Raw genomic sequence first — 14,174 nt, forward strand, 5'->3', positions numbered from 1 at the left:
TTTTTTCTGAGTGACTATCCACATACATACATACATACATCACTGTTCATGTACACACTTCAAAATTCTCCAGAAAATGCCCCGACGCCCTGAACTATCTTAGAAATTAATATTAAATTAACAAATAAAAAGCTTACCCGAATCATCATGACCGAGCATCTGATGTTATGAATTGTATCATACACCTTCTTAGAAATGTCCACAAACTGGTTGTCATCAAACAGATGCATTGTGTTCTTGCTTAAGCTCTCCAATGCAATATTTACTTGACTAATAAATTCTGGAATCACTATTTAAAAAAGAAAGGACAAACAAAATTCAGCGAGCATAAAAAAAGGATAAAATGTGATTTTTCTTTCTGGCAAATCGCCTCACATTGATTAAAACTTCATTTAAAAACACATTATAGGAATAACATGATTAGTTTTAAGTGGGAACACATTTGTAATTTTTATCACAGTGATAAAAATGCACGTGCTGTGCACGTAAGCTGTGGTTGGTTGTACAGTGCAACAAAGAAGAAACCTTTAAAAGCAGGGGAGGGGGCGGGGAAGCAGTTGTAAAAACTTGCCAGTGATTTCAGTAGTAATTTTACCCAAAGAATCAGGATGAATAACCTGGGTCAAAGTTGGAACTACTATTCAGCAGACTCCTACTATTTCAGAATCTGCTTTTAGTCTGAATGGAGACAAAACTACCAAAAGTTTGATGCTTATTCTCCAAATGTTAAAGTGCCACAATTGTAACCTGGACTTACCAAGGTTCGTCTTGTTTGATTGAATCAAACAAATTGTAATTTTTGAGTCAGTTTGATATTAACCTGTGCTTTACCCAGAATGTCCTGGGAATTTTCTTCTGGTGATCCGTGGCCTTATTCTGCACGGTGACCTGGTACCATGATATCTCCCACAACCCTTCACATCAATTCAAAACAAAGGAAACCCAACACACAGAATATAGAGAGAAGAGAGAATGCAGCTGGAAAATCCATCAAGCACAGAAGGACCTCAAACAAGTACAGACCAAACGCATTTGCAACAACTCATTTCCTATCACTTGGAGACTGAAGACATAGAAGAAATGAAAAGTAAAGGGACAGACCTCACCACCTCTAATATTCAATATGAATAAAATATACCTTGTGGAATCTTTTTTTCAGGTAACGTGTTGGTTTCCAATACAGGTATAATATGCTTTCCAGCCCTTCCTTCACAATTACACACTGTGTAAATCATAAATTCATACCACATGAAAGCAACACCACCAATACCTTAAGTATGAATCATTTCAATTTTTATGCAGACAGAGCTTCAGCTGAAGTCTACAGGACTTCTGAATTAGAAAACCTGGGCACATATACTTTAAACATTAGGAGATGCCACAATAATGCTTTAACCCCTAACTTTACACTGAGAAACCCACATAATCCTTGGAGACATTTAAATTCACTCTTAAATTACAGTAACTTCAGGCTCAGCTGTTTCTCTCTAGAGTGTAGAGTAGCTACTTCATGTGTCAGTTCTCAGAAATAACAAGCTTCAGTTAATCCAGCGGCAGTAGGAAGGTTCATTTTCTTCTGTAAAATAAGTCTCCACAAATGTGAGACAAGTAGATACCATTTAATTTGAAAAATAGGATATTTAAAATCCTTTATTCCCTCTTCAGATTATCACCTGAATTACTCTGCCTTCTGAAAAGGTCAGTGGGAAGAACAGATTTCTTAAATGATATGGAAAAAAAGACAAGGTACATTTTTCATTAGCAACCAAATGGAATAATTAGGGAGAGCGAGTGCCTACTTATTTTGTGCTTTTCAAATATTTTTTTTGAAAGAAACACAAATATATAATTTCAGAACACAAAGTCTTTTTCTTCTGTTAAACAAAGATCTCAGCCCCTAGACTATCAAAATAATTACAAGTGTGGCAGTTTTAACTAAACAGTCACCTCATACATTTACATAAAACGAAAACGTTTAGCTCCTCACCTTTGTTGTAAAAATGCTGCAAAGGAGAATATAAGAAATTTCCAGTAATTCAAGATTTTCATCGGTATAGTCAAAACCATCAGGTGTTTTCCAGAGCCTCCGACATCCTCACGTCTCAGTTCATTGTACTTCATATACTTTCACTTGTGGTATTGTAAAGCACAGAGTCCCTGCTCACCAGCAGCATCTTCAGTGGCCGCTAACCGCCTGCAGGCCTCTACCACAGGACAGGCTATTCCCTCTTAGCTATCTGTTCAGGCTCCATCCTGCACTCCATCCTTAGTCCGTATGCTTATTAATGGCCTTTTTACAGTTCCTTCCGAGGCCAAAGTCACTACCACAGTGTATTTGTTTGTCGGAATGGAAACATCACTTCTGCAAAAGCATTTTGTGCAAATACGTACACTATCGCTCATATGCTGCTGGCGGAGTTAGTGCTAAACCAGAGGCTGCACTTGATTATAGAAATACGATTTCAGTGGCTTCCCTCAGATAATGTTTTTAAGACGGTTGCTTTCATCGATATAATTTTTCCACACAGACAATTAAAACACAAGACTAAACTGCAATTCTAAGATATGTACATAACAATCTGCTAGCGAAGTATAAAACTACACTTGGGCTATTATAAGGTTATCAAATAGTTCTTATTGTTTGGTCATTTACCCTGTATCTGATTGGGTAATTCCCTCAAATTCAAGACATCTTTCCTGACTGCATGTGATTTATTTAATTTTTGAGTTCCCGACCAAATGACTACTTAAAAAGAGGTTTTGGTGGATATATGAGTTCTTATCCATGGCTCATTGGCATCAAAAATACTTTACTTCACACACCCTCAAATGGTTCAGGCACCACTCTGACACACTGCATTAAGTGGACTAGAATTATGTTAATGATGTGCATCTTTGCTGTATTCTGCTTTATTTTTCTAGGCAGACTAAACACAGAGAAGTGGATGAAGGTAAAAGCAAGATTGATTTGATCTTTTGAAAGATTGATTTTTTTTCAATCTTTCAAAGGCAAAGAAAATTTAAACAAGTAAATTAAATGAAAAACTTGAAGTGTTATACAACTGAGAAGTATTATTAGATTTTTGTGATTTTAATATTAAAACTTTTTTTTTTCCCTCAGTTAAAATTATGAGCAAATTTCAACATAAACATCTGTAATCTGCCTTTCCTGAGTGGAAGGTGTGGAAAGGAGAAGAATGTTTTGGAAAATACCAATACTGCTCATCAGTGTAATGTTGAAAGTCTCCAAACTAATTCACAAATTTCTCACCACTGAAACCACATTCTGCACTCTTCCTGAAATTAAGCTTATTTATTTTCATCACATCTTCCCTAATTCCTCACTTGTTTTAAATAAATATTTGTCTTTCCTCGTAGGCCATGTCTTCTTAAACCTCTAATAATTGTTGCTTGATTTTGTCATCTTCAATCAAAATCAAACAATGAATCCTGTTTGCAGTTTAACAGCTGTCATGGCCCAGCTCTTAATTCAGAGTCTACCACATCTATGTGCCACAAACACATTAGGCAATACAGAAAAGTAAGCTTCACTAATCACTTTTATTCAATTAGCAACTCTGTGCCCATTATTTTTAATAACAGAATCATCAGAAAAACAGGTTTTCAACTTTGCAGAAGGCCAGTGACAGCATTTGAAAACGAGCCATTCTACTGCACATTTCACTGAAGTTGTGTTAAGTGATTAACTTCATCAGTGATCAAGATAGCTTGCAAATGTCCACAGTCATGTAACACTCACCTAAAGAATGCCTTAAAAGAAATCTAACAGACATGGACATACATGACCTCCTAGAACTGATCAAAATATTTATGGTCTTTAATTGGGAAAAAAAAAAAAAAAATTAAAAGAACCCAACAAAACCCTGTTTCATTTATTTGACAAAGAGGAAAAAAAAAAAAAAACAACCAAGAATCATCTTCATAAAAAAGGAAAATACAGATCACCAGATTACTTATTTTTCACCATTCTTATACTCAAGTACTGAAAATAAGACTATTTGGTACTCTGCCATCTCTGCAGGACAATCCTCAGGTCCCATCCCTTGTGCTTATATTGGAATGATATAGGCAGGGTATTGTTCTCCCTTTCGGTTTCTCTCAACTCAGAATGCCACAGTTTCTCAAGGATGTCAAGAGAGAGCAGATGTGGTGGGTTACTGAAGGTACATATACACAATTTATCTTAAGAAAAAGAATTTGTGGTAAATAGCCAAACTTTCACCTTCAATGTTTATCTATACTTACAAAGATTGTGAGCCGCTAACTGTATGGTGTAAACAGACTGGGAAAAGGTTCAAGATCTCCCACTAGAATGAAGACTGAAAAATTACTCTTTCAATGGCAGCTCTGAAATAGAAATGAAAACACAGTGCCCAGATGAATAAAGCTCTCTGCGGCAGACCTACAGATCCCAGCTACAGGTAGACTCTCTAAGACTCTCACAGCTATTAATTAAACTTAAGTTCAGTGACCTTTCAACAAAGGAGAAGACTCTTTGTTGGGCAGTCAGCCATTCAGAAACATCTTCTCTGCTCAAATAAAAGAGCCACAGGACTGTTTGGTAGGAGACATGAAAACATGAACAGCCTTCCTATAAAGTTTCTTGTCACTATACAAAAATACAGAACACCCAGAGTGAATAAGAAGTTTCAACTAATGAAGCACTCAGAATAAAAATCACATGGAGGTTAGTACCCAAACTGAACCTGTAATATCAAAGTGAGTAAAGACTGGAGGAGAACTTAACAAGAATGGCATAAGGAGGATTTGTTGTGAGAATGGGAATCTCCATCTTCTACAGGCAGCTGAAGTAATTGCTATGAAAAAGAGTATATTTTTTTTTTTTTTAAATGTGGGCAAGACTGAGTGAAAAAAAAATGGTTTTCCTCCTGAAGATAACAAAATCAGGGTCAGTTACTATTGATTAATTCAGATTCTAGCAGGGAAAAAAAGCCCCATGAGAACTTCCAAAAGCCCACCAGAAGACAGTCTGAAGAATTAAGCAAAAGCCAAAAGCACAGTCATGTAAGGACTAAAAAGATGCTGAATGGACTTAATAAGAAACTAGTATGTCTAGGGTTTTTTTCAGATCACAGAAATAAACCAGATTTACAGGTAGGCAAATTAAAAGAGATGAGTGCAACATAGACATGTGCCAAGCCACATGTTTCAAACACAAGACTAATACCTTCTTTCATCACACTAGGTCTTTCTATTAATTAGCCTCCAAGCAGGAAATAACATCTTCACTAAAATCTTGAATACCATCCAACATTTAGGCAGTAAGATAGAGAAAAAAAAAAAAAAAAAAAAAAGGAAGAGCTACAGGTCTCCAAGCCAAGAGACACAGCAAGTCCTGAGACCAAAACTGGGTAATGTTGTAGCTCGAGGTACTAAAAATGGTCTGTCTTCTGTCATTCAGAAGATAACTCCCGACAAAGAAAAACTTGAAGGTAATTAATATATTACATTTCCTAAAGACAGGGCTAAGAGTGCCCCTGACAACAATCCTTGGATGAGAGTTCTTCCGGAGAAAAAAGTTCTCGGGGAACTCACAAATCCTGCATATCAGAACATCATCGTTTATCTCCGCATTTCTGTACACCAGCCTGAAGGAACCTCGGTTGCCTACAAGACCAGGAGGGCTCCTTGGAGCTAATCCAGTAATATGTGAATCCAAAGTTCTCAATACAGAAAAAGAAACGGCCCCAAGTTGCACCAGGGGAGGTTAAGATTGAACATCAGGAAAAATTTATTCACAGAAAGGGTTGTCAAGCACTGGAACAGGCTGCCGAGGGAAGTGGTTGAGTCACTATCCTTGGAGGTATTTAAAAGGTGGCACTTAGGGACATGGTTTAGTGCTGGGCTTGGTAGTGTTAGGTTAATGGTTGGACTTGAGGATCTTAAGGGTCTTTTCCAACCTAAATGAGTCTATGATTCTATATGTGATCTCTTGTATTTTACCTTGGAAAAAAAGGTAAAAAATTGAAGAGAACACAGTGGAAGCGTTCTGCAGAAATCTCTGAGTCTCCTACTTCAAAAATGACCTCAGAGTTATTCTAGGCACCAAGAGCTTATGAGAACTCATGAAAGTCAGAACCAGTGATCTTGTATCTTATGTTACCAAGGAAATTACCCCTTGAAAACAGAGTTAAACTCAAGCTATGGATATGAAGCATGTTGCTTGAAGTGATTTTCTTTTCATTTCTAAGTGACAAGGACCTAGAAGGTCCAACCAACTCTGGAAAGCCTTTTCAGGTAGCAAGGTAAAAAATTACCTTGTTTACAGTAGGTATTTGCATCATGTCTATTAAAACTGACTTGACATTTAAAGGAAAAAAAAAATTCTGTTGACATTTTTGGTGGGCTTTAAATCCCCTCACCAGTATGACTTCCTGTGTTATTGCACAATTCAATTTACATTGCTGTGTAAGCCATGTATTTTAGTACAACACAGGTAACACAAAAAGGACATGACCCGTACAATTACAAGACAATATTCAGAACACCGCACTGCCACACTGCACACACACAACTCACACTCTTTCCTAAATACAGGAGCTATATTGTCCATCAAATCTGAAATCCCTCTCCTTTTCTGAGAGTAAAAATTGAACATTTCCATTTCAGAGAAATATGCCATTGATGCTTTTGAGTTGTGCAGGTAAAAATTTTCAGGAGCTGTTGATTAGAAAAAAGAAATCTATCCTTGTAACAGATAGCTAATAGATGACAATTTTTAAACAGTCTTTTGACTTCCCCATTTAAAGGAAGAAGCTTATACAATCCTTATAAAGATTAAATCCTGACACTAGTTAAATGCTACAGGCAAGCAGCGAGGGTATATCCATCACTCAGCTGAACATTCCAAAAAATCAACAATGGTAAAGCAAAAAAAAAAAAAAAACCCAAGATAAAAGTGAAAGAAAATTAGAAACAAAAGTAAAATAAAATTAAGAAGAATGAAGAAAAAAAAAAAAAAAAGGAATGCAGCAAAGCAACAGTCACTCTTCCATGAGGAAAAACGAAATCATTTTTTCTTGTCATGTGATGTAATTCACCTTCTCTGTACGCCTTTTCATTTTCCTCTATGCTTGTCAGCAGAGCTTGAGTTTAATTTTTATTCCATTCGTCTAATTTTGTTTAGCACTGATAAAGCCACATACCAAGAGGAATAAATGCTTGAAATCTACCCTCCTGAGGATGCTTTTCAATACTATATCCTGGGATTGTACACTATGTTAAACTGAACTAATTTATTCATGAGAATGAAAGATTTGCTTTAAGGATGTCCTTTGTCTTTCAGGAAGAAGTTCAGATGAGTCCTCCTGTGGCAGCAGAAGCAGAGAGCTGTGGCAAGTGGTGTGTATCTCAAGTATTTTATTATCCCCCATAATCTGATCACCTAGCATGAAAGTCAGTGTGATGGGTATAGACAGTTTGCTTTCAGAGGATTTAAATAGTTTTCCAGTTGCAGGAATTCAGCTAAAGTGAAGCATAAGCAAATGAGGGTTGAAAAGATTAAAAACAGAGTTACCACTTAAATGTAGGGTAATACTAGAGCAAATAAGAAATCTATTAATAATGGCACAGTCTTTATTCAGAACTTATTTCATTTCTTTGAGACAAAAAAAAAGTAGTTTGTATTTCTTGTGATTTAAAAATAAGAAGTTTCAAATTTATTTCAGAGTGTTATCTAAGAATTTCAGGTAGCAAGAACACTGTATATTCCAGTAACAACACAGTTTTCTTCTAAGTATTATGTCTGTTCTCAATGTCACTTCAATCCAAAGTGGTATATAAAGAAATAATAAATAAATGACATAAAAAACATCTAAACTAAGGCAACTGCGCTGGCCAAAGCATACTACCTATAAGGGCTGCTTCTGGCACCCACAGCATGCTATTTAGAATGGAACAAACTATTTAATGACTGACGAAGACCCCTTCATCAGCTGTGTTCAAAAATACATTTAAAGAATAATGGAACTACTGCAAAATGATTCTTCATTCACTGCAAAATGGTTGAACTAAATGACGTAAACAGTTTTCTGAAACGCCAAACATTTGTGACTATTACAAATCTATATGATACAATGCTAATATGAAGATCAAACTGGTTCTAAATTTGATTATGGTCCCAGACACTTACCCTTCAAGCCTGTATTTTTGTGATACAATGTTAAATTGGTGACATTTAATTATAACACGGTATCAGACGACTTGCTCAGCCATACATATAAATATGTATATTTTATATGTGAAAGGAGAAGACGACCTTTGTGACTCTGTGCATCCGATATATCCCTTATACTTCTTCAAATACTACCACTCATATTTAATAACCTTTTCTTCGGTAACAAGCTTATGGATTACATGCAGCAAAAGATGTTTTTGGAACTTCTAACACATGAAACGCTTTGCTCATGTTCCTCTGCCAATCTGATTCCTAGGCCATTATGTGAGAGAAAAGATCTCCGAATCGCTCACTGCCCCACCACCTTGACTGTTTGGAGCATAAATTATCTTTGTGGGAATCAGTATTTCATGCTAAAGTTTTTGCATGCTAAAAGTGTAATACAACATGAAGTAGCCAAGGCAGAGGCCTGTTGCATGTAAAAAGAAGTTGCATACTAAAAGCAGGACATAATTAGTACTGGCTTCTCTTTCACGCAGCCATATGCATCCAGGAATAGGAAAATCAGAAACCCTGTGTAAGCAATTTGCAGCACTGGGTGCACTTACAAGGTTGTAAGACTACTGGCATAATCAACAAGAATTTAGTAACACTGCTAAGTATATCTATAAATACATATAAAATAAATATTTAGAAAATAATATATTTATAACAATATCTATAAGGAATATTTGTTTATACTATATGTGTATTTTTACATATATATTTAAGCTATGCTGAATATATGACAGCAGTTTTGTGGTATTACGTCCTTACAGCTAATGAGGGTAAGATTTTTAAGAGTTAACTCTTCAGAATATGAGATATGATTGATAAGGAGTGTGTCTTAATTATTGGCAATGTGTATTATTCATGAATGGCAATCCCATAAATTGATGCTTTTGAGTTAGGAAAAGGCCCTAATTTATCCATGTCTTAAACACACCCATGACAGTGACTGAACTTCCTACCTGGAAAATATAGTTATTTTCATTTGCACCACAACAATGTTGATATTTATGAAATCACTGCTACTGTGTAAAACAGCAGACTGGATGGATACGGGTATGGGTAACTGCTTGTGATTTTGGAATCCATGAGCCTCTGGACTTTCCCCTACCCAAGCTTGCTCGCCACAAGTCTGGTAAATGCACATAACACTGTGGTTGGGAATTAAGGCAGTGCCTACAATTAAACATCATGGTTCAAGACTCCAGTGGTGACTTGAAGGCATCTTTTTCCCCTCTGCACAAATGTCCAGAAAAAAAAAATAATAACAGAGAGGTGGTGTTGGTTTTGAGGGAGTAGATGGTTTTCCCTATATAATGAGGTGTTAGAGGCAGGGCACAGCATCTCTAAGAGCAGAAAGATACTATAAGACCATATAAATAATCTAACTTTGTAAAAGCTGTCTGCCTACTGCATTCTGTTACCATGCTCATGGACAGACTGACCATGAGATCTCAGATGAGAAAGACATTAGCCCATACTGGCAAAGTATTTCATAATTTTTTTTTGCATCTCTTAGCAGACAGCGTGGACCATGTGAGCCTGTCTTATCCCCCAAGTTGCCTGGCACTGCAAAGCCTTTATGTGCTGTGGAAACGTCCACTCCTCTTGAACTCAGCTCACAGTGCAGAACAGCATGACTTTCTTTAGTCTAACTGAAGTAACTGGGCTTAAGTTAGAGGCACCAACACTAAATAGAAAGTCTTGTGATACACATAAGCTAAGACTAGTAAATACCCCAAGTCTGTAAGCAGAAAAAAAACAATTACTTTTTATAAGTGAATTACATGGGGCTTCACCCAGAGGCTTCAAATTTACCTTCAGTCCAATTGCAGACTCCCATCAAACCTTCACATGCACGTCCTCACTTCAAAGCCCGTGATCATACAGCAGCATGATCACAAAGTCCAATGAACTGAAGCGGTTGAAGACTTCAGTTTTTGGTTGCCAAGCTAGTTTTGAGGTGGTTCAGTACTGCGGTCAAACTTGCTACCAGGCCAGATAGCTGACATGCTAGTAGTGGTACAAGGAAGGTGATAGGAAGAGACAGACGGGGCAAGTCAGCACTGCTGACATCAATAAAAACTGCATTTAGAGCTGTTTAAAATGACCGTGAATTATAGCCCCCATTCCTATGACTAGATTTTGTTACTGCAGATTTTTAATGAAGTTTTTCTTCACTGGGTTTGTTATATCCAAGGCCAAAGCTCTGCTAGCAAGAGCAGGGAGTTGATTAACACATCAGGCAATTTCTAAAGGCTGCTGAACGAATATTCCCAAATTGGGATTGTTCAGATGTGCTGAATAGGACATAGGAAATGCCGTAAAAACTGTGACGAGGAACGGGAGGTCTTGTGGGGGAGTCCATTATATGTAAGAGACACTATCTGCACAGAGAAGAGCTTTTCATTACTTTAGGTGGGGAAGAGAAATCCTGAGAGTTGAATTAAAAAAAAAAAAAAATCTCTGTGAACTTGGTTGTTTCAAGTGAATAAGCGTTTTGCTATACACTGCTTAAGGTAGAGAATGGTGTTAATCACCAAAAAACCTAAACCCAGTCAGACAAAAAACCTAAAGCACTCACACTTTCTGAGTATTATTACATGCTGTTTTTTGTTAATTTTATGTTAAGTATGATGATTCCTATGAAAACTGAAGTAATAAGAATATGCTTAACAAAGTATATGAAGGGATATTTTGAGGTAAGACTATTTTAGTCTTTAAAGACACCTGACCTTTGAAAAAGGTCATTTGGAAAACATTTAAAGACATTTAAGAGCATTAAAAAAATATTACCTCTTTTGAACTATAATAGAGATCTTATTAAGTCTGATCTGGAGAGAAGTCCTGAGATGATAACAGAATTCACTCACTGCAACAAATTCACCACTGTATTAGAGACTATGTATTTGGGAAGCAGACATCCTGGAACATGGAATATATTCTTACTCCGTGTGTGGTTTTGTCTAAGGTTTTGTACATTAACACTGCCACGCCTAGTGTGGGTTTCTTCACATCCTCACTTCTGAATGCTGAGACTACCTGCAAACTGGCAGCCTGCTTACCCCACGTTTACTGTTACATCCCAGACATCACTGCTTAGCATTACCTTGGCCTATGCCCTGAGCTTCTAACTCTTAGTGCACCCTCTCCTTTCCCTGAAGGCAATCCGAGCATCTTCAGATCCCCAAAGCATTCAGGATTCATCCAGTAAAAAGGAATTCCACAACACAGTCTGTTGCTGGCTAAGATGGATTTGTTTCTAAACATAACATACACATTCCATATAAGCATTGCGTCTGTAAACACAATGATTTTTTTACAAGAAAAAAATATCACCAAATTATTTTTTCACCTTTAGTCTGACAGATAACAATTTCTGAGTTTTAGCAGACTGGTTTCATTTATTTTCTTAAGTATGACCATAACACTTTTTCTACCATTTTTAAACTCCATCTCTGTAATTTTCTATTTAACTGCGCAAACACTGTATGTACACACATACACACTGCCATATCTATTGAAGACAAGACAAAAAAAAAATATTTGAGGGATATTACAATCTCTTTGTCTTATCACTTGAAACCGGAAAAAAAGAAAAATGAAACCTCTTCTAAATCAATGGGAAGAGAATTATCAGTCCACAAGAATGGAGGATAATCTGAAAGGATGTTAAGAACTCTCAAACTAACCTGTTTCTAGCACGTGATTCTGTTATCAAACGGTATCAGTGTGATAGCAGGCTACCCTCACTGATTTTTTGCTAATTTGATGTCAGGATAGACAAAGCACTCTCCAATTTTTAATACCTAGTATCTGATTTCACTCCCAATTAAAAACTGTTATAGTGGGTGGGATGTGGCAAGTTACTGTTTTCATTTGGAGAATAAGGAAGAAGTTTAATTTAATTTAAGCATGTAGAAGTACTTGGGAAAGTTAGCTAGAACAATTAAATCAGTGGAGAAACACTAAGTCTATGTCACTAAATATCTAAGTATCTCTGAGCTCTGCTTAGTGAAAAGTCGCAGAAAACCAACTATATTTTTAAGTGCAAAGTTATATTCTCATTTTAGAATCTTCCCCAAAATGCAGCTCGTGCTGCATGAACATATTGACTTATCTGGAAAAATGAGGACAGATTTTATTTACATTAATTTATAACTGTTCTTTACAAACACAGTTTCGAAAAATACCGCGAGGGTAAGCGGAGAAAACCAATTTAGATGGGTCTTCAGGTAACGCAAATCTTAGCCAATATGTCTGTGAGACCGTGTTACAGTCACTGAGGTGAATGGATATATGGCAATTCATTCTGGGAAAGGGACTTTGTAAAAGAAACAAAATTGCTGTAAAATAATTTCTGAATGTCAGATATGTGGATTGCACTTTTGTGTTTATGTAGCAGTGTTCATTGTAGATACGAGCATGTTCGCCTGCGAAGTCTTTCTGTATGCTCTTATTAAAACTGTACAGATCACTTTGCCTTTTCCCTAAACTGCAGTGCAAATAGCTAAATGCAACTACTACTCTCGAAAATTAGATCACTATCATTGTCTCTAAAAATGAAATGAAAATGCACAAAGGACCAAGAGAAGCACGTACTGGCATTTTTACCATCTCTGGTTGGCCCCCTCCTAAAGGGGAGGTGGGGGGAAAGCATGTGCACAGAAGCCCTCCCTGAAGACACACTGGTAACGTTTGGACACATCCAACACTCTGGAGTCCAAACGCCTTAGCCATGAAAAGTGAGTGTCTCTAATCTGCGGCAGCGCTCTGAAAATGCTGATATAAGGGGGATGGCTGATACGTGAAACCAGAGAGGAAAAAAGAAAAAGCCACAGGGCAGGGGGCAAAGGCTTGCCATGGATTAAAACGTGAAAAGTGATAGGAAACAAATTTAAAGTGAAAGCTGTTTCCCCTGAGCGGCGAGGAGTTAAGCATATGGTGCTTCAACAGATCAGCAGGGGTGAAGACTATTATTCATAGACACTTTCACATTCACATACCTTTAAGAGTTATCTGGGCATGAAAAGGAGTTGGTCTCCTTCATTCCCTTAATGTCTTCAGCACAGATCAATGGACAAAAATACATCCCTCTGCTAACAGACACAGTCAGAGTCATGGAGTTTAAAGCTCATACTGTAACTAACATTGACATTTTTAAAGGGACAAAGCTAACAAAAGGACAAAGCTAGACTCCTTCCTGTCATATTGAGTAATTAAATATCTTCAAGACTGCAACAGTCTCCAGAGAGACACTTGGGGAAAACCAGGCAGCGCAATTCAGGATGGGTTTTACTCCAGTTAAGTTTAATTAAGTTTTGGTAACACATAGTAACAAACATGACTACCTTTCAAATGGGAAAATGGAAAAGGGAACAGGCCCTTACACTGGACTCAACAGCAAGAATGGCACAGGGCTAGCTTCTCTCTCTGTGTGTTGACCTTGCTCTCAACGCTCTCCCAAGGCCTCCAGAAACAATCTTAAGTTGTTATAGCTGCACAAAAGCAGAGCAGAAACCAGAATGGGAGATAGCATGTGTTAGCTTACATAAATGTAGTTATTAATCGCTGATAGTACATCTGAAATCGTTACCTTTAGGTTCTGCCTTTTAGAGAAAACAGCTAATAAGGCACGGCTTGAAAATGGTCCAGAAAAGGCTCTTAATGGCTGCAGCAAACATGGTTCGAACAGGACCAAGTGCTTGCAAAGCAGAGGAGCATCCTCTCTAAGGTACCTGGTGTGGGACTTCTCTTTTTCTATTGAGCCGTGCTTATTGCATGAGAGTCCTAATAACAGAAATGAGTCACCATCTTCGCAATGGGGAAGCTTTTGTCACTTACACAATGGCAAAGAATGCTTGTTCTATATTTTGCCATAAATCTGTAGACAGAGCATAAAAATAAATCGCATTATTTTGGAAAGGAACAAGTCTGTAATGCTTGCATCAGCCTTCTCTAGGCTTTG

The 14,174-nt window shown here is 37.1% G+C and overlaps 1 protein-coding gene across 1 annotated transcript in view; it reads right to left on the reverse strand.

Annotated features, from left to right (window-relative positions):
* CTNNA3 (catenin alpha 3) overlaps positions 1-14,174 on the reverse strand; it is a 471,555-nt gene that overhangs the window by 85,383 nt on the left and 371,998 nt on the right. The window contains exon 13 of the mRNA XM_026851990.1: positions 138-289. Within this exon, the coding sequence (XP_026707791.1) occupies positions 138-289 (152 nt within the window). The remainder of the gene's footprint in view (positions 1-137; positions 290-14,174) is intronic.

The sequence above is a fragment of the Athene cunicularia genome, assembly GCF_003259725.1.
Source record: "Athene cunicularia isolate RWA chromosome 6 unlocalized genomic scaffold, athCun1 chr6_part2, whole genome shotgun sequence".
Taxonomy (NCBI): Eukaryota; Metazoa; Chordata; class Aves; order Strigiformes; family Strigidae; genus Athene; species Athene cunicularia.